At 44.5% G+C, this 24,573-nt stretch overlaps 1 protein-coding gene across 8 annotated transcripts in view; it reads right to left on the bottom strand.

Annotated features, from left to right (window-relative positions):
- Window positions 1-24,573, bottom strand: part of LOC113630020 (zinc finger protein 268-like) — a 64,568-nt gene that overhangs the window by 22,299 nt on the left and 17,696 nt on the right. Inside the window, exons 6-8 of one of the 8 annotated variants that reach the window (XM_027125230.1) lie at window positions 22,480-22,482; window positions 15,314-15,395; window positions 1,062-1,262 (exon numbers count right to left, since the gene is read on the bottom strand). In XM_027125230.1, coding sequence (XP_026981031.1) covers window positions 1,062-1,262; window positions 15,314-15,395; window positions 22,480-22,482 — 286 coding nt within the window. Of the gene's footprint in view, window positions 1-1,061; window positions 4,922-5,646; window positions 10,446-15,313; window positions 15,402-15,528; window positions 15,847-22,479; window positions 22,483-24,573 lie in introns of those variants that run through there. The other 7 variants (XM_027125227.1, XM_027125226.1, XM_027125222.1 and 4 more) reach the window with 7 other exon arrangements.

The following is a 24,573-nucleotide window of genomic DNA, read 5'->3' as shown; positions in this document are numbered from 1 at the left end:
GAAAAAATTTAGAAACTAAATTAAGTAAAAATTAGAAGTAGCTGTTCATCAAAAGGCAGCATTAATTAACAGAATGAAAAGGCAAGACAGGGGGAAAAAACCCAGCTTGTAAACAAACACTGAACAACAGTTAATGCTGTGCATACTGAAGTATTTAGAGGGAAGCATGCTGATGTCTAAAATATATTAAGAAATACAGCAAAAATAAGATGGGGTAAGAGATGCAGAGGGATGGAAAGATGGATAATGTGATAAAGCAAGTACAGTAAAATGTTAAAGGTAAATTCAAGGTGATGAGTATACAGATGTTCACTGCAAAATCCTTTCGATTTTGCCCTGCGTTTGAAAACTGTCATAACAAAATATTGGAGGTGAGAGAAGCACCCCAGGTAAATATGGATTTGGTATCAAGTTTGCTTTAAACTTCAATGTGCATGAATCACTGAATTTTGTTAAGATGAAAAGTCTTGATATATAACAGGACTGAGGTGTGGCCTGAAACACATTTCTGGCACGCTTCCAGGAAATAAATAACTCCTTTCTGTCAATAAGAAACAGACAGAAAACACCCACAAAAGGTAACAAAATGTCCAAAAAGCATGCTAGCAGGAAATGCAAAGTAAGCCCATACAGAGACACCACCATACCTGAATGGCTCAAATAAAAAGAACAACAGTAATTAAGAGCTGGCAGAGAACGTGAGGCAAGTGGACACCAAGACACTGCTGACGGCCATACAAGAGGATGGTGCTTAACGAAAAATATAAGCAATACAGCAGGATACACATGCGTATACGCCACCAACATAAATTAAAAATGCATTCACACCAGAAACAATACATAGTTTGTAAACACATTTAAACAGAACAATATCCATTAAAAAAAATTGGGGGGGGGTGTGTGTGGAAAAGGAGCTGAAAATTGAGTCTGGGGAAACCAGGAAACAGGGACCTCAGGGACCTTACACGACCTCCCACCTGAGGACCTCCATCCCTCTCCCCACCAAAAAAATGAAAAAGAAATAAAGAAAAGAAGTGGAAATGAACAAACCAATAACTCACCCAGGTCTTCTTCGCTTTCGGCTGCTCCTGGGAAATAAACAGCCACTCTAGGACCTGCTCTGTCCCGGGACTCTTGTGTCTCTGCCGGGGTCCTCCAGGGAGAGGCCTCTGGTCAGGGGTTTCTTGACCCAGGATGGATTTCTCCCCCTGGAGCTTTCTGGTGCCATCGCATGTGCTCTCTTGCTCCTGGAGAGGTGGGACCTGCAGACACAAGAGCAAGCTCACTTTTGCGAGCACTTTTCCTCTGGGCCCCAACCTCGGTCTCCTTTGCTGGTGAACGTGCTCACCCAGGCTGGACTGGGGGCTCTGCGGACTGTGGTCAGGGCGGCTTGGGGGACACAAGTGAGAGGAAACAAAGTGGGGAACCCAGCACACAACCACAGCCCCCCGCCCCGCCCAGACTCTGCACAGGCCCCCAGGATCCCCGAAAGTGCGGTAACCACCCAGAGATTTAAACAACTCCGGGCAGACACTCAAGAAGAACATGACACCAGATGGTAAGGAGGGAACGACCCTGCTGGAGGCGACGTACACGAGAAATGGGCTGTGGACAAAACAGTCTGTCTCAGTAGAGCTTCTTCTCTCAATATCTGGATGTCCGTGAACAATTCACTTCATCTCTCTCGCTGAGTCTTACTTTTGTTGTTAAACATTGAGAGTAGGATGAGATCAGGGGAACAGTGTAGTCTTTTAATCTCCAAATAAAAACAAAAGTGGCCTACCAGAATAGCAAAAGAAGAAGCCCAGAGATGTCCACAGACAGACAAATGGACCCAGGTGACAGGGTTCCTCACAAACCCAGGATCCAGGCAGATGTGACCTAACTGCAGAACTGGGACGGGGGACCGGGGGCCACATGCTGCCGATCTCCAAAGTCACCCCCAACAGGAGAGCACCTCCCGAGGGGAATCTGAGCCTCTCAGGCTCAGAGTTGCAGGTGACTAAAAAAGACATTCCCAAAGTCGCTAAGTGACCTAACAGCACTGTGGTCACCTAGGAACACGAGGGTCTGAGAAATAACGGGCAAACCGCCCCTTCTACAAGGACGGGTCTTCACTGCGAGGGGAAGCTGCTGGAAATGGCGCCCAAATTGATCAGCACAAGAAGTGAGAAAACAAAGATTCAGGCAAAGAGAGGGACAAGAGAAAAGAGATTCTGAGAATGAGAGGGGAAGGAGAGAAAAGGGAAGAGAGAAAGGCACTCGGCAGTCAGGGGGAAGGGTCCCGAGGATGCTCATTCCAGAAGCTATTATAACAACAAAATACAAGGGGTAAAACTGAGAGAAACATGTTAGGATACAGGCATGCTGAGCTCTAGGAAACACAGGGCTAGAGGCAGAAGAAAGGCTTCCTGACAAGGCTTAGCGTTGAGTCGGGTCAGGTATGTGTGTGTGTGTGTTTGCTTGTATTTCCAAAAGAATCACTGAGAGGATGAACTAGGAACTGTAAAATGGTTCCCTCCGGGGGCGGGAAGGGACAGAGCAGGAGGGACGGAGGCTTGTCTGAATGACGCTACACACTTTCTACTTTGAATCACGTAAATATTTCACATGATCTAAAAGAGGAGGGAGGGCAATCCCTAACATTGAAAATAAATGTCAACAGATACATTTATTTATACAATTGGAAACAAAACTACAACAGACAATCATTTTACCAACTGACTTAACATGCGGTATTTAACTGTGCATTCTTTGGATAAAATGGGCTACAAAGACAGACTGAACCTCATTTAGCACCCTTGTTAATGGTAACAAATTGTTATTTTAAAACCGTCTTATGTATGCTATAGGACATGACAGTTATATCACTCTTTTTAAGAACAAAGGTATCTAGCACGTGACAAAAAGTTGCAAGAGTAAAGCTTTTAACCCTCATGCAGAGCTGGTGGGAATGTAAAGTGGAGCAGCCACTTGGGACCCAGCTTGGCAGCTCCTCAGTGTTAAACCCAGAATTACTGTATTAGCCGGCGATCCCATTCTTATCTATCCACTCAACAGAATTAAAAGCCTACATCCACAGAAACGCTTGCACACAAATGGCTCTAACAGCCTGATTCCTAATAGCCAAATACCCATCAATGGATGAAGGGATAAATCATATGTGATCTATACATACAAAGGCACGTTATTTAGCCATAAGAAAGAATGAAGCACCGAAAAATGCTACATGATGAACTTTTGTACTATAGGTACCTGACAATTAGCTTTTGTTGACTGTAATGCAAGTGCCTGATCGTACTGAAAGCTTCTGATTTCTGAGGCACCACTTCAAAGTCATCCGTCTTAGATAAATGCACTGCCAGCCACACAGCTAGATAAGGAGACAGGCCGCCCCACCTGACGTTCTCCTCCCAGAAAGCCCTGGGTGACCTAGATAACTGCTCACTTGAGTGACCCCGCTCTTCCCTTCCAGTGCCTGAATTCTCAGCCTTATTTTAAATTCACCAATAAATAATGAACGTGCAACCCCCCCTTGACCCCAATAATAAAGGCAGAACCTCACCCCCCCTTGACCCCAGTAAAGGCAGAACCCCAGGTCCGCATTCTCGTCCTCTCCTTCTCTCTGCTGTGTGGCCCCCGGTGTGCCACGTACCCCGCAGGGTCTGTGAGTAGTAAACCTTATGTTTTCAGAGTTCCCCGATAGTTGCTGATGAGAGGCGCCTTGCAGTCACAGTAAGAACCACAAGGGCTGGTCCAGCCGTGACGCTGGCTCCAGTCAGAGAAATGTCTGTGGGGCTGCCACAAGCAGCACGGGTCCCGGCGAGCCCCACCCCAGGCGCTCTGTGTCACAGCATCATTCCTGCCAGGCTGAGACCAACACAAAACTACCTTGAAAACACTACGCTAAATGAAAGAAGCCAGATACACAGGGCCACCTCTGACATGATTCTGTTTATATAAATGTCTAGGATAGGGAAATTCTTGAACACCCCAAGTAGATTAAATGGCTGTCAGGGGATAGGGGAAGGAGGGGATGGAGAGTGGCTTGTGAATGGGGACAGGGTTTCTTCTGGAAGTAATGATAATGTTCCGAAATTGGATACGGTGATATTTAGGCAACACTGTGAATACTAAAAATGACTGAAGGTACACCTTAAAAGGGTAAATTTTATGGTATATAAATTATACCTCAATAATGCTTCTATATAGAGTAATTTTTTTAACTTCAATGATTTTTAATAAATTGAAAGTTCTGCAACAGTCCACACATCCAGGTTTACAGCGTTCCTACCGCCTCAGACAGATTCCTCTGGAGCCGAGGCCCACGCTCACCCCCGACCCCCAGACAACCACTGCTCTGCTCCTGTGCACAGATCTGCCTGTTCCAGACATTTCACACGACTGAGACCACACTAGGTACTGCGTCTGGCTTCTTCCGCTCAGCACAACACTCTGGAGGTTTATTCTTGTTACAGCACACACCAGCGGTTTGCCCCTTAATTGCTGAATAGTGTTCCATTTCGTCTATACGTTCACCACTTAATCCACATTTAGATTCTTTTTAGTTTTGAGCTACTATACAAGTCTTTGTGTGAACATGTCTTCCTTTATCTTGGGTAAATTCCTAGAAGTAAAACTGCTGCTCTGTACAGTAAGTTTACATCTAACCCTTTAAAGAAACTGCCGAAACCTTTACAAGGTGACTGTACTTTATACTCCCACCAGCAGTCTACAGTGGTTCCAATTTCTCTACATCCTTGTCAACACTTACTGTCTGCCTTTTTGGTTATAGCCATTGGTTATAAAGTGGGACTTCGTTATGATATGAATTTTATTTCCCTAGTGACTCATGATGTTAAACATCTTTTCCGGTGCTTACTTGCCATCTATACATCTTCTTTGGTGAAGTGTCTGTTCAAATCCTTTGCCCATGTTTTTGTAATTTTTTTTTTTTTTTTTTTTTTTTTTGCGGTACGCGGGCCTCTCACTGCTGTGGCCCCTCCCGCTGCGGAGCACAGGCTCCGGACGCACAGGCTCAGCAGCCATGGCTCACGGGCCCAGCCACTCCGCGGCATGTGGGATCCTCCCGGACCGGGGCACGAACGCGTGTCCCCTGCATCGGCAGGCGGACTCGCAACCACTGCGCCACCAGGGAAGCCCCTTTGCCCATGTTTTAAATTGGGTTGTCTGTCTTCTTACTGAGTTGTAAGCATTCTTCATATATTCTGAATATATCCCTGTTATCAGGTACATGATTTGCAAATACTATCTCCCGGACTTTAAATACTTGAAGTCCCGGTCTGGGACTGTGTTTTCATTTTCTGAATGGTGACTTCGAAGTTCAAAAGTTTTAATCTTGATGTGGCCCAATTTCTATCTCAAAAAGCACAACCTATGAAAGAGCTTTCTAAGAACTTTAGCCTAAGAGAAGGTCATGAATATTTTCCTCTATGATTTCTTCCAGAAATTTTATAGCTTTTGCTCTTAAAGTCTATGTTCCATTTTGAGGTAATCTTTTGGTATTGGGTGAGGTAAGAGTCACAGCTTATCTTAGAAAATTTTTCCTTGTGATAACATAAAATACGTAACATAAACTTAGTATCTTAACCATTTTAAAGTTTACAGTTCATTGGAATTCAGTACCTTCGCAGTGCTGTGTAACCATTCCCAGCAGTCACATTCATCTCCAGAACTCTTCATCTTGCAGAACTGAAACTCTACATCCTCTGAGCAGTAACTTCCCATCCTCCTCCTACCACGACTCCCTGACAACCAGCATGGACCACACTTTCTATGATCTTGACTACTCTAGGAACGGAAACCATGTTCCACAGGGTTAGCAGACAGTGTTGACTAACAGGAATTCTCGAGCTCGTCTTACAGAGCAGCAGCCCAGGAACAGCCTGGTAAACCCCCGCCTGAACCCGCCCTCAGTGACCAAGCTTTGCCTGAGTTACTAACTGTCCCCTATAGGTTACACCTCGGACGTATGGGTCACTATATCAATGGGCACTTAAGCTGTTTTCCAGAAACCTAGAGTCAGCTCTTGTCCAGTTCAAGGCAGCCAAGACCGGTTGGGACCGCTGACCCTAAAAACTGGGCCTGCACACGTGTCTGATGAATGACCGCCTGATGTCAGAGGGCCAAAACCTCCACCCTCGGATCATGCTAAGTGTCTCCATTTTTGAACACATATCCCACGAAGAAGCATGTACCCTGATACGCCTGCACAGAACACTGATTACCTCACCTTTTCCCTACTTCCAATCACTTCCCCACACCTAAGACCTCCCTGCTTCTTTATCCCGTGAATATCTCAAGTCCCTCACCTGCGAGGAGACAGATCCGACATTTGTTCTCCCATCTCCTCACTTGGCTGTCTCGTGAATAAACTCTTTCTCTGCTACAAACTGCAGCGTCTCAGCATTTGGCTTGCTGCGTGTTGGGTGAACAAACCTGGTTCAGTAACAGAACCTCACGTAAGTAGAATCTTACAGTATTTTTCCTTTTGTGACTGGCTTATTTCACTGAAAATAATGTCCTCAAGGTTCACCCATGTTGTAGCATGTGTCAGAATTCATTTCTTTTTAAGATTGAATATATACATACACACCCACACCCCATTTTGTTTATCCATTCATCTCTTAGTGAACAACTGGGTTACTTCCACCCAAAAAAGAGTAATTTCAAAAAAATCTTTTAAACTCTGTAATTTGAATTGGAAATATCAACATGAATAATAAACTTTTTTCCTTTCCGAAGATCCCTAGGTCTGCCTGCTGAAACAGCCCAGAAGTAATGACATCCCAGTATCAACTGTGGTCCCTGAGCACACTCCCTACGAAAAGATACAGGCTCCTGGAGAAAAGGCTGATTCCAGATCTGGGACGGGAAATACTCAAATGAGCAGAGACTATCTTCTTGGGCCCTGAAGCAAGGAAGCCAGGAAGCCAGCTAAGACTAACAGAGTCTTTCCAAAAAGCCTCAGAGCCAAGCTGAAAGGCTCCCTTTGGCTAAGGCTGGGACAATGAAACCCTCTAAAAGAATACTGACTGCAAATGATTGAAACTAACTGTAAACAGTATTAAGATTTACGAGTTTTTTAATCATACTCAAATTAGCAAAAAGAAAAAAAATCAAATGAAAACTCACTGCTGTCACCAGTGGATGTAACTAGGGCATCATCTCCTTAGTGAAAACTGGCAATTAAAGAGAAAGAGTTAAGCATGGACCTGCCATCCCTAAACAAATTGTGTCTCTGGGTAACCAAATGGTTCTGTTGATGAAGAAATGTTCTTTTTTAGAGAAGGATTCTGTAAATTCTTTCAGAGAATTCCTGCTACAAAAATGGAAAGAATGATAGGGTTAGAAAGTCACCACTTTGTAGATGCTGTGAAATAACTGGCCGAGGGGAAGGTCATAATTGATGAAACCATTAGAAGGACTGATGGGAAACTTCACAACAATACCACACTGCCACCCCTGACCCCACCAATCGATCTTTGCATCACCTAGAGCGAGTCAATGAGACATACGTGCCTCCTGAGGTGACAAGACAAAGCACTATCAAGTATTCTTGCCAAAAACATTAATAAATCAATCTAAAGTCTCTAAAGATAAATTTCAGTTTACCAGAAATACTGGTGACAGAAAACATGTTAAATGTGACCACAAGGAAACAGAGATAAATCTAAAATGAAGGACATTCTAAAGGACAAATGGCTCCACATCTTTAAAAAGTCAATGGGGGAAAAAAAAGAAAGAAGGATGGGTTACTCTGGATTAAAAGAGACTTAAAGTATGTAACAGTAAGAAATGTGTACCTTGTTTGGATTTTGATTTTAACTTGCCAATGTTAAAAAGGAAAATGAAATCTGAACATGGAATAATTCCATGATACCAAAGAATTATTCTGTTAGGTGTAATAGTGGTATTATAATTATATTAGAAAATGTATGTTTTTAATGCCTAGTGATGTACGGATGAAATAACATGAGAACTGAATCTGCTTCAAAATACTTCAGAGTATTTTGGAGTAAGGTACCTTTATCCTACGCCTTAAATTTTTCCTTTGAAGAATTTTTCAAGAACAGTGACCACCACACAAGAAAATAAAGCTTTCAGAAAACAAGACAACATGAACAAGAACCAATGAAAAACAACAGAAAGAAAACCTTGTAGCCAACAGACAGTGCAATTGATGGACACTCATTATAAATCAAATATTATATTCAAGGAGAGAAAGGCAAGCCTTATGACTTGCCAAGGACTTGGACAAATAACTTAGCAAGCATATTTGAAAAAGAACTAGAAAGAATTTATAGGAATGATAAAAACACATCAACTGAAGTCTCTTTAACAGCAGGTTAGGAAGAATTAGTAAACGAAAGGACAAACCGGAAGAAATTATCTAGAAAGTAGTATGGAGAGACAGATGGGCAAGAGAGGAGAGCAGTGACACACAGACTGAGAAGGTCTATCATAAGCTGCACTGGAGTCTAAAAGGAAACAACAGAGCACATTTAAAAATGGGGGGTGGGGCACAGCTTTCCGACAGCAGGCAGGTATCTAATGAACATAGAAAGAATAATGAAATTAGATAAAACTCATTTGTCAACTAGCAAAATAAAAACGCACACAAGAATCACCCATGCAGTCTAAATGAGTGGGTGAAAGTTTGAGGACTAAAAGGTATTTATTTCATCTCAGTATCTCCCAACAGATACTGACTTACAAAGGGAAGAGAGAGTGACTACAGGGGAGAGAACACAGACACCACCTTCACCAAGTGAGGCAAGTTCACATCAGCAGCCACGAGTGCCCCGGATGTGATGCGGGGAAGAATGCAGCACTTCTGAAATGAATCAGGAGGAGGAGCAAACAACCGGAAACTGAGGAATATTCCACAGAACGCCCTGGGCTCCGAAAACACCACGTCATGACAAAGAAGACTGAGGAACTGTTCCGGGTTAGATGAAAGAGCCAGCACAGCCCATCGCAACACATGATTCAAGTTACTCTTCTCGCATAAAGGACGGTATTTCCAAACTTTCTATAAAGGAACAATTGGCAAAATCACAATAAGACCTGTAAATGAAATAACAGCATTGTATTGATGTCAATTTCCTGATTCAGTGGTTATGTAAAAAACTGTTCTTGTTTGTGAGATGTACTGCAGTATTTAGGGGTAAAGGAACATCATGTCTGCAAATTGGTTTCAGTTAAGGAAAAAAAATGTGTATGGAGAGAGAAAGAGGAGAGGAGCTGGGAACAGAGAGTGAGAGAGAAACTGATAAAGCAAGTGCAGCAAAATATTACTATTTGAGGAATCTGGATGAAGGTATAGAAGAACTTTTGTATTATTCCTGCAACTTTTTTAAGATCTAAAATTATGTCAAAATAAGTGAAATTTAAAAAATTTACAGCATAAATAATGTGTATAATGCCCAAACATCTTTACAGAAAGAAAAAGAATAAAAATTATCCGTCCAAAAAAAGCCAAGAGAGGAGAAAAAAAAAAAACAGATCAGTTACAGCAAACACAGTATAGAAAAACACAGTAAGATGGTAGATATAAACTCAAATATAACAGTAATTACGTCAATCATAACAGACCAAGTGTCTGAGTTAAGTACAAAGACTGACAGACTGATTTTAAAAAATGATGCTATTTAAAAAAACACATCTAAAAGATAAAGATACAAAAAAGTCAAAAGTTAAAGAAAAATATACGACAAGCAATTAACCAAAAGGAGGCTCCTACAGCTATAAGAATACAAAACAGACTCTGAGACAAAAAAAGGATTCCTGGACATAAGGTGACTCCACAATCATCAAAGGCTCGAGTCACAAGGACAATGTAGTTTTCAGCTTGTCTGGAAGGGGTGAGCAGCCTGCTCCAAGTCAGCCAAGCGGGTGACAGGCCGCCACGTTACCTGACACCCCTCCCCCCCAGACCCTACAGCTGAGTGCTGAGCCAGCTCCAGAGGGCTGATGGCGGCCGGCCACTCCCGGCCCACTGCTGGCAGCACACAGGGGCTCCCTCTGCCCGCAGCCTCCTTCTCCCTCGCCTTCACACGGCTGATTCCACAGGTCCTTTGAGAGCAGCTGCCAAGGTCACTTCCTGGGCTTCCCTCTGCCCCAGCGCGAATCCCGTGGCCACCCGGCCTGCCCTCTGTGCCCTCTCTCAACTCCCAGGGCTGCCTTTGACCCGTGTATCCTCCGTGCCTAACCGGTACCTGGAATATATAAACAAGGGTGCGCGAGGGTTGTTAGTTTTGAAAGACTAATTCATGAACACTGCCACATTTTAACAGGAAATTATCGGGGCTTCCTTGGTAGTGCCGTGGTTAAGAATCTGCCTGCCAGTGCAGGGGACACGGGTTCAATCCCTGGTCTGGGAGTATCCCACATGCCGCGGAGCAACTAAGCCCGTGCGCCACAACTACTGAGCCCACGAGCCACAACTACTGAAGCCCGCAGCCTAGAGCCCATGCTCTGCAACGAGAAGCCACCGCAGTGAGAAGCCCGCGCACCTCAACGAAGAGTAGCCCCCGCTCGCCACAACTAGAGAAAGCCCGCGCGCAGCAACGAAGACCCAACACAGCCAAAAATAAATAAATAAAATAAATAAAACTTTATATAAAAAAAAACAGGGAATTATCATTTTAACCTTTAATTCGCCAAGAGGGTCAGTCTGGGCGCAGCTGAAGACACCCAGCCTGGTATGCACGGGGGCACGGGCCAACCTTCCTCAGAAAGGCCCCGTCAGGCAGAATTCCCTTCTCTCTCCCACACCCCCTTGCATCAGTCTTGAAGCCCCAACTCACTGCACTGCAAACTATGCTATTAGCATGTCGTGGTGGTGACCGTGGTGACGGTGTTTGGCAGTGGTCCATGGGAGCAGAGGCCCTGCCCAACGCTGGAGAAAAAGGGAAACAAGGTTCCCTGGTTTAAAATAAGTCAACTAGGGCTTCCCTGGTGGCGCAGTGGTTGAGAATCTGCCTGCCAATTCAGGGGACACGGGTTCGAGCCCTGGTCTGGGAAGATCTCACATGCTGCGGAGCGACTGGGCCCGTGAGCCACAACTACTGAGCCTGCGCGTCTGTGCTCTGCAACAAGAGAGGCCGCGACAGTGAGAGGCCCGCGCACCGCGATGAAGAGTGGCCCCCGCTTGCCACAACTAGAGAAAGCCCATGCACAGAAACGAAGACCCAACACAGCCATAAATAAATAAATTATAAATAAATAAATAAATAAAATAAGTCAACTCTTCCAGGAGAGGAGGACACAGAAAATCTTTCCAAGCCCCTAGGAATGGAGACTCCCTGAAGTGAATTTGTAATGACACATTTAAGGGAGGGAAGTGTCAACAGCAGAAAGTAGCCAAAATGAAAAAAGAAAACCTGCCAGTAAGTGCCCAGCATCCTCCGAGGAAAGAAACAGAGACTTAGGGGCTCACAGGCCTCAGTGCAACGTACGTCACCGCCGAGGACCACCTCCCTCTGCTCTGAATTCACACTCGTCTACAGCCTTCTAATTACTAGTTATCACCCTGGATACCCAGGAGGGGACACCCAGAATATGGGTCGAGGATGTCACCGGCCACAGGAAAGGGACCCCTATGTTGCACAGTTTTAAAATGTCTTGCATGTGATATCCTTTCCGCTTTCAGCGCATCCCTGAGTGGGGTCATCCACATCTCTCATTCCCCAGGGACTGGGCCACACACACCCACTGCGACCAGGGCACGGCAAGGGACTTAACTACTCTTGAGTCCAAGGAGCAGCTGATCAGTGACCCATTGTGGGTAAACAATAACTACTCCTAGGGCCCAGGAGGCTAGAATCTCTGTCTCTTGAGAAATTCTCAGGCTATACCCTGAGGCAGTAGAGTACACTGGCCAGGGAAATGGGTGTAGGGCCATCCCACGCAGGTTCAAATCCTGGCTCTACACAAACCAGCAGTGTAACCTGGTCCCAAGAAGAGGTACTGATGAATGCCTGCACCAGATGCAGCACAGAGCCCCACGCACAGTGAGCGCTGAGCATTCACACTGGGCTGGAATGGTAAGAAATACACGACTACTTACACAAGATAAACCACTCTAAAAAGTGACAACGGACTAGGTGAAAAGCATAAGCTGGTTGTCAGAAAAGAGGACTCATGTTTCAAACATCTCCGTTTCCACTGCTCCAGGCAACACCTCCTCCGCCTCTCGTCTGCACCCCTGCAGTCGACCATTCTCCACTGAGCAGCCAGAGGGGCTCTGAAAAGCCCAACCCCCTTTCCTAACACAACAGCTTCCCAGCCTGATCGGGCCTCTGGCCCCCTCCGTGTCTGTCTGCTCCTCTCCCCTCCCAGCCAACCCGGGCCACACAGGCCTTCCTTCCCTGCTACAAAGGCACGGACCCTCCCCCACCTCGGGTCCTTGGCGATGGCTGTTCCCACCCTGCATGTTCATGCACCTGCTCTTCCCAAGTCTGGCTACTCTGGTAACTCACACCTGCAAACGTCACCTCCTCCATGGGACCTTCCCCAAACACCCAATCTTTCACATCAACCAATGTTAATTCCATGTACAACACGACAACGACGTTTCCTGTTCACTTGTAAGTAGTTTCTCCATCATTTACATGGCATCTGCCTTCCTCCACCAGAGTGCAAACTCCCCAAAGCATGGATCCTGTCAATCTCATTCACCACCACATGCCTGGACCTGGAAGGGGGCCTGGCACAGAGTGGGTGCTCAATAAATACCTGGAGACTGGAAACATGATGAACACTTCAAAGACCAAAGCCTGGGATTTGTATCTATCAGTTCACTCTTTCGCCCGAGACGGTACATGTTGCCCTGTTAAGAACTCAGAGCAGGGAGGGCTTCCCTGGTGGCGCAGTGGTTAAGAATCTGCCTGCCAATGCAGGGGACACGGGTTCCAGCCCTGGGCCAGGAAGATCCCACGTGCCGAGGAGCAACTAAGCCCGTGTGCCACAACTACTGAGCCTGCGCTCTAGAGCCCTCAAGCCACAACTACTGAGCCCGTGTGCCACAAGTACTGAGCCAGAGCTCTAGAGCCCATGAGGCACAACTACTGAGCCCACGTACCACAACTATTGAAGCCCGCACGCCTAGAGCCCGTGCACCGCCACGAAGAGTAGCCCCCCCTCACCACAACTAGAGAAAGCCCATGTGCAGCAACAAAGACCCAACGCAGCCATTCTGGGTTTGAATTCTGTCTTCTGCTGAATGATCCTGGCAGACTGCCTGCCTCTCTTTGTCACCTTTCCTTGTCTTTAAATGGGGCTAAGAGTCCTACCTTCCTATGAGGCTGCTGTGAGGATCAGTTTGTATCTGTAAAGTGCTGAGACCCATGGCTAGGAAGAGGAGACACTGTAGAAATGTTAACTAGTATTACTGAAGGTGTAAAGTTTTCCTTATACAAGTCCTCTGCATTGCTCAGGTTTTTAGTACTTTCACCTGCTTTACTGCCATTTGTAAATAGGCTAATTTCCCTCATTATAACTTCTAAACAGATACAATTTATAAACAGGAAACGCACTGACTTTTAGACTCATTTGGTACCAAGGAATCTTCCTGGATTCTCCTCAGGCTACCACTCTCTTCCCGCAACCACAGGGCACACTGACTCAGCCCACATGGCTGGCTTCCTGCCTCACTCCCATATCTGCGACGGACCGCTGCTCCCTCTACCCCACTCCTTCCTCTCCTGCCCAGCAAACACCTACTCACACTCTGCTCTGGAAACATCACAGCAAAACCCACCACTACCATCACCACCAAGTCCGATTTGGACTTCTGTGACGCAACAGTACTTGACCTCCCTGGGGCATCTCACATGGCAACCATTTTTGAGGTTTCTTTTTCTTTGACTCTGACACACAAGTCTCTCCATTTCTCTCATTCCTATGGGGCTGCCCAACCTCCAGCCCCTCCTCCGCCTCCTTCCCTTGCCCACCCCCGAGCACTGCCCTCGGTGCTCTTCCCAGGGCACATGTGCTCCTTGAGCTAATCTGGCTATACCCACTCAGTGATACCTGTCCAGACCATTCTCTCGAGACAGATGCCTACCCATGTGCCCACCAGCACCCGCAGGGTCCCACCGTATCTGAAGGAAATGTCCACCCAGCCCTCCGTAACAACTCTGACGGTCTTCCCTAACTCAGGTAATGGTACCACTCCCAACCCAGGCCCACAGGGGCAGACCTCCAGCACTTATGCCTGGCTCTGCTGGCTTGCTCACCACCAGCACCCAACTAGTTACCAAGTCCAGTTGCTTCTGACCCTTTATTCTCCCTAGAGGATAAAATCCAAGTGTTTTTTTTTTTTTTTGGCCGTGCCGTGCAGCTTGCGGGATTTAAGTTCCCCGACCAGGGATTGAACCCGGGGCCATGGCAGTGAAAGCACCGAGTCCTAACCACTGGACAACCAGGGAAGTCCCCAAATCCAAGTTTTTCATGTGATCCTCAAAGCCCTCTACGATCCAATCTCTGCCTATGGCTCTGGCCTCATTTTTTAATACACACTCCACCACCACCGTCACCTACAAAACCATAAACTCTACATTTCAGCAACTGTAAAGTGTTCCAAGGTCACCAACATACTACATCACTTTAAGCCTCTCAAATTTGCACATTGCTTCCTTTTCCTAGGCTGACCTTCAGTCCCTTGTTCACCTCATTCACCTTTCAAATCTCAGTTTAAGACTCCCTTATTAATCCCTAAAGCATTTCTTGGGGTGTCGTTACTTCCAAAACGGGCCCTGTGCTGTGTGTCTCCATACACTTCCACGGCCCACTCTCGGAGGACCCCTAACGTGCCATTGTGCTCATACATTTTCTTGCCCACAATTCCCACCAGACCATGGCTCTTCCAAAGCAGGAACGACCTACCTTCGCACCTTTAGCACCTGCCCCAGGGTGCTCAACAAAAGACAATAAACAAAACTGTTGAATAACCGAAGGGACAAATGCATAACTTCCCAAATGAGGCCCCAAAATCTTAAGACACGGAAAGAAAAAACTAAGAAAATGTGTCGAAGAAATTGGAAAATGCATCATGACCCCTCGTTTAACTCAAGGCTCAAGGTACAGAATTGGCAGAAAAGAGACTGAAAGAAGGAGTAAAGTAACAGTCTGACGACAAGAAGCACTTCCGGACGGCTCAACGTCATCTTAAAGGAGGCGCAGTGGCTTGGAAGCCCCACGCAAGCTCCAACCCTGGAAAAGATGGATGAGCACACGTCGGTGTTCAGGGCGCTTTTCATAAACGAGAGAAAACCCCCCGACTCACCCAGACGGCAGCCGTCCGGACCCTGGTGGCCATCCTCACGGCCAGTTTTGTGCGCCCTGAGGGGGGTGGCAGGACCCGACGGCTGCGCGAGAAGAGAACCGTGAGGGAACCAGTCTCCCCGCCACTCCCACGCCCACGCGGGACCCGCCCCTCCCTTCCCACGACCGGGCCTCCTTCCCTCACGCAGCGGCGGGGCTCCCCAGCTCCGCCCCCACCTACACACACGCGATCGGCTCAGGGCAGGCGCGGGGGAGGCCAGACTAGTTTGCACGGTCCCGCCGCCCTGACACGGGAGGGACTCGGCGCGCGCGGCTCCCCCAAGCCCTGAATCGGCAGCGGGAGATGCGGGGGAGACCGGCTCCGCAGCCGACCTCCCGGATCTGCAGCCAGAGCCGCTCAATCCTCGCTCTCGACTGTGCGGCGCCCGCTCTGGGTGCTTCGGCGACGGCCCTCGGGCAGACGAGGTCGGCACGCTCCAGCTCAGGTCCCCACTACGGGCAGGGGACGCAAACCACCCACCACGACTCTCCCGGCTGGTGCCGAGCCGACGGCGGCCGCTAGGGACGCACAGGAAATGCGTCAGGGCAACCCGAGGGCAGGACGAACTACAACTCCCGGAAGCCTCTGCGGGCGTTCCTCCTGCGCGGGGCGGCTCCAGCCGAGGGCCGCCGGGAGGGAGCGCTGCGGCCGCGAAGCGCAGGCCCTTCCCGCCCCACCTCTGGGCGCGGGCGCGCAGGCTTTCAGTGATACAGAGGATTAAAATAATTGACAGCAATAGCGCAAAGGCTGGAGGCGTATAAATTCAGTTAAAAGTGTTCTAAGGTTCCTGCTTTTCCAAATGGTAAAAGTCCTAATTTATAATTTAATAACGCAAAGATTCGTTCCGTTGTATAAGTGACATTTATTTTCCAGGAAAATTAGGAGTGGCATTGTCTTCCTTTGGGGATGGGGGTGGGGGAATCCTTTAAATGTCTGGCTTAATATAAAACAGCTGCGGTCTCATATGTGCTTCTGCATTCACTCTGTTGCATGTGTTTCTTATGTGTAAGTATCAATATATAAAAAAATCTGGCCTCACATAGGTATGTATCAATAGTTGGAAAAGGACAGGGTATTTTAATGTACTTAGATAACTGCATATTCTTTGCAGTAAAAGCTGAACAAGGAATAGGTCAGTTTCAGTGTATGATCTGAAACCAGAGAGGTGAGCTTTTTCTACTCTATTATATTAAAACCCATTGGTCTGTCTTGAACTTTGAATGCATAGTTTTATCAGGCATGATTTTGTAACAACATGCATTGGTCATTTGGAAAATATTTGTTCACTGACTAATGCAGATCTTCCAAACACTGACACCTCTCCTTATACAACATGAAAGCTCGTATTCATCAATATCATTATTGATCTTAAGTACTGGGAATCTGTGAAGTTCACAGTGGCAGATACAAGATTCCAGAATTCTATTTGCACTTGAAAACTCTAGCTTTGTATTGGCAGACAATGCTGGCTGGCACTTGTTCCCCTTGTGTGACAGCTTACTTGGTTGGCAGTTGAGAATGTGTCTGCCTCACCCACGTCTGCCTCATATTTCAGTCCTGCTTTCACGCAAAGTTCAGCTCCCAACTCACATAATCACAGAAGTGCATTTTCTGGAGACAGATATGGAACTTCAGGATGCAGCACAGAATATTTGTTGCATAGATACTAAAAAGATATGGACTCAAGAGTTAAGATTTAATAAAGTTAGTTTTCACTGCTCCATCAAGGACATCCAGAAGCAAAATTGGTCCTTTTCTCTTCTTTTTTTAACTGTGAATGTGATGATGAAGAACATAATGACGACTAATAAATGTCTTTGATGCCACTTCCTGGATGCATGGGGAGTGCCCATAGTGGTACCCCTGTGGCTTTTGCACCATCAGAGCAAGTTCAACACAGTAGGCAACATCTTGAGTTTGGAATATCAGTACTCGCTGTAAACCTCTTTCAACTTTTCTGTATGTTTGAAAATTTTCATAATAAAATATTGGAGGAAAATATTGTGGAAGAGACAAACTTTTCAATAAATTGTGCAAGCCAAAAATAAATAAATAAATAAAAATTGTGCAGGAACAATGAGATAGCTATACAAGAATAGAAAAAAAACTGCTGTCTCACAATATATTTAAAATAAATTCTAAATAGATTAAATATGGGACTTCCCTGGTGGTGCAGTGGTTAAGAATCCTCCTGCCAATGCAGGGGACATGGGTTCGAGCCCTGGTCTAGGAAGATCCCACACACGGTGGAGCAACTAAGCCCGTGAGCCACAACTACTGAGCCCGTGTGCCACAACTACTGAAGCCTGAGCACCTAGAGCCCATGCTCCACAACAAGAGAAGCCACCGCAATGAGAAGTCCGCACACCACAACAGAGAACAGCCCCAGCTCCCCGCAGCTAGAGAAAGCCCTCATACACCAACAAAGACCCAACGCAGCCAAAAATAAAAATAAATAAATTTATTTTTAAAAAATAGATTAAATATTAAACGTGGAAAGGAAGGCTCTACAGGTTTTAGGTTGAAATGTAGAGTTAGCATCCTTTGCCCACTGATTTGTTAACCAATCCCTGTTATCTGCTAAGTTCTCATGTTGTGTTAGTTTTCTGTGCTGCTGTAACAAAACAAACTTGGTGGCTTAAAACCACACACATTTATTATCTTACAGTTCTGAAGGTCGAAGGTCCGACACAGGTCTTCCCGGGCTAAAGCAAAGCGTTGGCAGGGCTGCATGCCCTTCTGGAGGCTGCTGGGGAAAACCCTCTCCTTGCCTTTTCCAGACTTTAGAGGCCAAGAACATTTCTTGGCTCAGGCCCCCGTCTTCCACCTTCAGAACCAGCAACAGAGGGCTGAGTCCTCCTCGCGCTGCGTCGCTCTGGTCTCCTTTTCTGTCTCCCTCTTCCACCTTTAAGGACTTGTGTGATGACATTAGGCCCACACAACAATCCAGGATAATCTTTCTATTTTAAGATCTGCCGGTTGTTTTTCTTTCTTTTTTTGTTGTTTGGCTGCATTGGGTCTTTGTTGCTGCACGCGGGCTTTCACTAGCTGTGGTGAGCAGGGTCTACTCTTTGTTGCAGTGCGCGGGCTTCTCATTGCAGTGGCTTCTCTTGTTGCAGGGCACGGGCTCTAGGCACGTGGGCTTCAGTAGTTGTGGCACACGGGCTCAGTAGTTGTGGCATGCGGGCTCTAGAGCGCAGGCTCAGTAGTTGTGGCGCACGGGCTTAGTTGCTCCACGGCATGTGGGATCTTCCTGGACCAGGGCTCGAACCTGTGTTCCCTGCATTGGCAGGTGGATTCTTAGCCACTGAGCCACCAGGGAAGTCCCTGCTGGCTGTTTTTCAAATGAAGCTCTACCGTTTACTAGCTACATGATTTGGGGCAAATTACTTAAAATTTCCAAACTCTAGTGCCCTTAACTGTAGGGGAATAATATTATGCTCCTCATAGGGCTATAGACAGAGAAAAACCTAATGCATTAAGGGGCTTCACAGATTGGCTATCTCATATCAAGCTGTCTATGATGAAGATGCGTTACAAAAATAAAAACCACCATACATTCGTTATTAGCGTTCGCTTCGAGATGCAGATTTTCTTGTTTCCCAGAAATCCTTGGTTTTCCGATTTTTTAAAAACAACTTTATTGAGGTTAAAAGTTACACACAACAACCTGGATCCAGCTAAAGTGTCCAGTTCAATGAGTTTAACAAATGAAGACAGTCATGGAACCACTACCACAACCAAGACACAGGTCACTCCCAGTGGTCCCCTTATGGTCCTGTTTGCAGTCAATTGCTCTCCCACCCGAGCCACAGGTGACCCCCGACCTCTCTCCTTTATCTATTACGCTTTCTAGAACTTTATACATGGGAGTCATATAGTATGTACTCCTTTGTGTCTGAATTCTTAGAATGCTTTTAAGATTTAACCATTTAGCCTTGCAGGGCTAGACTACAATGTGTTTTATCTACTCACATGCTGTGAATTATTATACATGACATCTGTTGAGTTTACTGTATTTGTGTTTGTTCTGGTTTTAGGCGATCACAATGCTTAACATTCAGGCACACATTTTTGCATGAACATATTTTCACTTCTCTTGGTTATTTACCTAGGAATGGAATTGATGGGTCACGTGGTAACTGTATGTTTAGCCTTTTGAAGACATGCCAAACTGTCCTCCAAAGTGGCTGTACTATTCTATAATCCCACCAGCAACGTGTGAGGGTTCCAATCTCTCCAATCCTCAATAACTAGCCTTATCTTTTTTATCTTAGTCATGCTACTAGATATGAAGTTCTATATCCTCCTGGTTTTGACTTGCATTTCCCTAATGACTGATGCTGTCGAGCATTTTTACAAGGGTTTACTGGCCATCTATACACATTCTTTTGTGGAGCATCTGGCAAATCATTTTGCACATTTTTTTGTTCACCTTCTTACTGTATAATTTATGAGTTAGTTATGAGCATCCTTTGTATGCTGGATACAAGCCCTTGTCAGATATACATATTGTTAATATACCAGCCTATGGATTGCCTTTTCATGTTCTTTTCAAAAGAGCAGAAGTTTTAAAATTTTTATTAAGTCCAATTTATCATTTTTCTTTTATGATTCATGCATTTTGTTCTATCTTTTCTTATACACATAAACATTTTCTCCTATGTTTTCTTCCAGATATTGAAAATTTCTAGCTTTTGCATTTAGGTTTGCAATGCATTTTGAGTTATTTCTGGATGTGATGTGAGATAAGGGGAGGGTTTTTTCCATACAAATATCCAGTTGTCACACCACCCCTCATTTAAAAGAATGTCTTTTCCACATTGAGTTATTTTGGCTCTCATGTCAAAATTTAATTGACAATATATGTGTAGGTCAATTTCGGAACCTCTGTCCTGTTTTATTGATCTATATCCACCCTCATGCCATCATTTTATTAGTATAGTTCTATAGTAAACTTTGAAATTAGGTATTGTAGGCCCTACAACCTTATCCTTTTAAAAAAATTTCTTTGGTTATTCTAGGTCATTTGCATTTCCATATAACTTCCTGATTAGCTTGTCAGTTTCCATACAAATGCCCCTGAACTTAAAGATTAGTTTGCGGAGAATTGCACTCCTACTATATTGAGTTTGTCCATCCTTGACCATGGTGTATTTCTTCACTTATAATATTTATTACATGCTCTCTATTATGTGTTCTTGAATTTCTTTCAGCAATGTTTTATACCTTCGCTGTACAGATCTTGTTCAATTCATTAAACATATCTAAGTATTTCATATTTTTGTATCATTGTGAGATTGTATTTCTGATTTCATTTACAAATTGTTCACTGCTTGTACATATCAATTTTTGTATATTGATCTTGTATCCTGCAACCTTGCCAAATTCCCTTATTAAAGTTCCAGTAGCTTATTTGTAGACAAGAACTTTTGAAGAGAAAACATTCCATCACTGAAAAGATTGTCTTCCTGATCCTAAAAGTAATATATATTCTCTGAAGAGACTTTGAAAAGTACAAAAAAAAAAAAAAAAAGAAAGAAAGAAAGAAAAGCAAACACCAATTCTCCCAATATGTAGGTTAATTGCTATTAATCTTTTGACAAATCTCCTTAGAGTTTTGAGCAAGATTCATTTCCGTTTTTTGAAATTCATTTATTTTTACATATCTGAGCTTACTTGGTATTGACAATTATTTATCATGCATTTTTTGTACATCACAAGGACATTTTTTATGTTACCAAGCTTTCTGTTTGTGTAACCTTAATGTCTATAAATAAAAATTTTTCTATTATACATTTTTAATATTACAAATTTTGCAGTATTATAAGTACTGTTTCAGTGATCATCCACAGAAATACATTCCTTAGAGTGTGAATAATAGTAACATTATTATTATTAATACCTAAGACATACAGTACTTCCTATGTGCCAGGCACTGTTTCAAGTACTTTACACAGTATCTCACTTAATCCACACAACTATCCTCGGACATAGGGACCAGCAGTAGTATCTCCACTACACAGTTCAGGAAAACTGAGCCATACATTATCGGAAATTCTAAGAGGCCCAGCTACAGGGCTCGTCTTTTACGCCCAGAGAGAACCACTGCTTTTAATGAAAACCACTTCTGGTAGGAGTATGTTACATACGTGAATGGTGTGTAATCACTGAGGAGTTACTCAGCCATAACTGAGGCGCCAGGAGGTTCTCAAAACGTGAGGCCTTCATCCCAACTGTGCCAGAAGAGTGAGCTGTGGCCTCTTGCTCCTGCAGTTCTCAGGTCTCTTGAGTCTAACAAGCATTTCTAGATTAGTCCTGGGAGAGACAGCAAGGTCGTCGTCCTGTTATTCTCAACAATCTTTATATCGTTCAACAATCAGTGAGCATCTAACATATACACATTGTTTGCTGGAAAGTGGCAAATAATGGTCAGTTCCTACACACACAAGATCCATTTACAGAATGAAACAGAGGATTAAAACAGATTCTCTTTCTAAATCTTTTTTGGGTCATGGACTTACCAGAGAATCTGAAGATTAGGTTCCTCTCTCTTAAAGGGAAAACCTCCGTACAAAGAGAATGCTTTTGAATGCAATATTAAAAGCTGTTTACTGATCCTCAGAAATGCATCCATATACCCACTATGGGTCAGTGATTTCCTTGGTTGGTAAGTTCTGATGCAGGTAAAGGGGAAAACATGTGTGACTGGAAGCGAAGTGAGAACTCCATCAGTTCTTACTGGCAATCAAGCAGTTTAAAGTGAATGACAGACACTAGAGTGGGGCAATAATGTAATGTTAACAATCACACCTAATGTAATAAAGCACTTCATACACATGAGGCATGTTCTAAGCTCTTTATATGTTTACTTGTTTGCTCCTCACCACGATCCCATGAGGTAAGTAATGTTATCCCTAATTTGCAGAGGAGGACATCTGTTAGTTAGGTACAGAGCAGCTAGGCAACATGCCCAATTTCACCCAGCAAGGGAAGGACAGAGGTGGGAGTTCAACTTGGGGACCCCAGCTCAGACGCATACTCTTAACCACTGTTTTCTTCATAAAGATACAAGCAGTGCTGTGTCTATTTTAGGAGCATACTTGCTCCAAGTATTGCCCGGGTACATGCTCCCACTCAAATGGAGCCTCTCCCTGGCATGTTCAAGTATCCAATGCTCCTTTAGGTCCCAACATCCAGAGGATCATTGTGTTTAACCTCCCAAGAGTCTTTAGCAGCCTGTCCCAAGAAGCGCAACTCTATGACCCCAAACAACTTAGAATTAATGGGAAAGTTTGCTAGCAGGAGGTTCTCAAACTTCCTTCATAGTAGAATAGGAGAAACCGTATATCCTTTTTTAATATTTAAAAGCATCTTCAAATAATTATTACAGTGACACCTAATAGACTATAAAACTCACTCATAATTCCCTTATCTAACAAGTCAATTCTGTTCATTTATCCATAGATACATTTTCAATTGTTACCCACATGCAAATATATTTAAACTGGATACTAATAGTAGTAAATGTGTTCTTCCTTCTCTGCCTCACATGATAAGATTTTCCCTGCTGCTAGCCAAAATGTGGTTTATATCAGACACATAAAATAGACTAAACACTACGAAGTGTCCCAGGAGAGAGGGACAATCAAGTAAAAAATGGCATCTTAATTCACTGGAATATCATTTTCCATTGTTTGTTACAATAACTATACCCATTTTTTATTCCCCTCAGCAGCAACTCTCATTTATTTGCCTTTTTGAGGTAGCACTCTCATTTATTTTTTTGAAGGAAACAAAGCTGGATCATCTATCAATAACTCACTTACTTAATCGTTCCTTCTCAGATTTTAGCATTTAATGCTGGGGGAAGAATGCTCCCAGTCCAACTACTTTTGTGGGAATTTGGGAAAAGAAGACAATCTGATATACTAAAGTGAAATTTGTGTGTTTTTCCCACTCCAGGACCAATTCTCTAGTGCACGAAAGGGTAGTAACAAGACTGAAAGCAGCTCCTCTCCAGAAGGAGTTCTCCAATGCTAAATAAACTTATTGCTCTTTGTGAAGAATTCCATATTTATTACATTAATATGCATTTTCTCTAATATGATTTGTCTGGTATCTAATAAGATTAGGGCTATTAACAAGTGCTGTCCCACACTGATTACATGTTAGGAACTGCTCTCCGGTGTGAGCTATTTGATATACTATACGTGGAGAGTTCTGGCTGAAGATGATCCCACACTGATTACATTTATAGGTCTCTTCTCCAATGTGAACCCTCTGGTGCTTAATAAGGTCATTCTTCCGAATGAAGGCTTTCCCACACTGACAGCATTCATATGGTTTCTCTCCAGTATGAATTCTCTGGTGCACAATGAGGGCAGAACTCTGGCTGAAGGATTTTCCACAGTCATGGCATGCATATGGTTTCTCCCCCGTATGGGTTCTCTGATGTGAGAAAAGGTGAGAGCTTCGACTAAAGCATTTTCCGCAATCTTTGCACTCAAAGGGCTTCAGCCCAGTGTGAGTTCTATGATGGACAACAAGGTGAGACCTCTGGCTGTAAGACTTCCCGCAGTCACTGCATTCGTAGGGCCGCACCCTAACATGGGTTCTCTGGTGCAGAATGAGATGCGTGCTCTGTCTGAAAGACTTCCCACATTCGGCACACTCATAAGGTTTCTCTCCAGTATGAGTTCTCTGGTGCCGAATAAGCCTGGAGCTATGAACAAAAGACTTTCCACACTGATTACACGTGTACAGTTTGTCTCCTGTGTGAGTCCTCTGATGGGTAACAAGGTGAGAGAACCAGCTGAAGGACTTCCCACATTCTTTACATTCATAGGGTTCCTCACCAGTATGAGTCTTTTGATGTCCAATAAGGTGAGAACTCCGGCTGAAAGATTTTCCACATTCTTTACACTCATAGGGTTTTTCTCCAGTATGAATAAGCCGGTGCCTGGTAAGATTAGAGCGCCAGCTGAAGAATTTTCCACATTCCTTACATTCATAGGGTTTCTCTCTATGTGTACCCTTTGATATACCAAGGGATGTACCATGAGTAAGAGAGTTGTTATCAGGGCATCTGTATGATTTATCTCCTGCTTGAGTTCTTGCAAATTGAAGAAGGTGAATGTTTTGACAGAAGGTTTGACCAGAGTCATTACTGTTGCTTGCATAACTTTCCTGATGACCACTGAAAACCAAATCATGTTTCA

This window comes from Aethalodelphis obliquidens, unplaced genomic scaffold (genome assembly GCF_003676395.1).
Source record: "Aethalodelphis obliquidens isolate GAN/ISIS:26980383/991018 unplaced genomic scaffold, ASM367639v1 scaffold28, whole genome shotgun sequence".
NCBI classification, from domain to species: domain Eukaryota; kingdom Metazoa; phylum Chordata; class Mammalia; order Artiodactyla; family Delphinidae; genus Aethalodelphis; species Aethalodelphis obliquidens.
The sequence above is the reverse complement of the archived record's forward strand: the minus strand, read 5'-3'. Positions and strand labels throughout refer to the sequence as shown.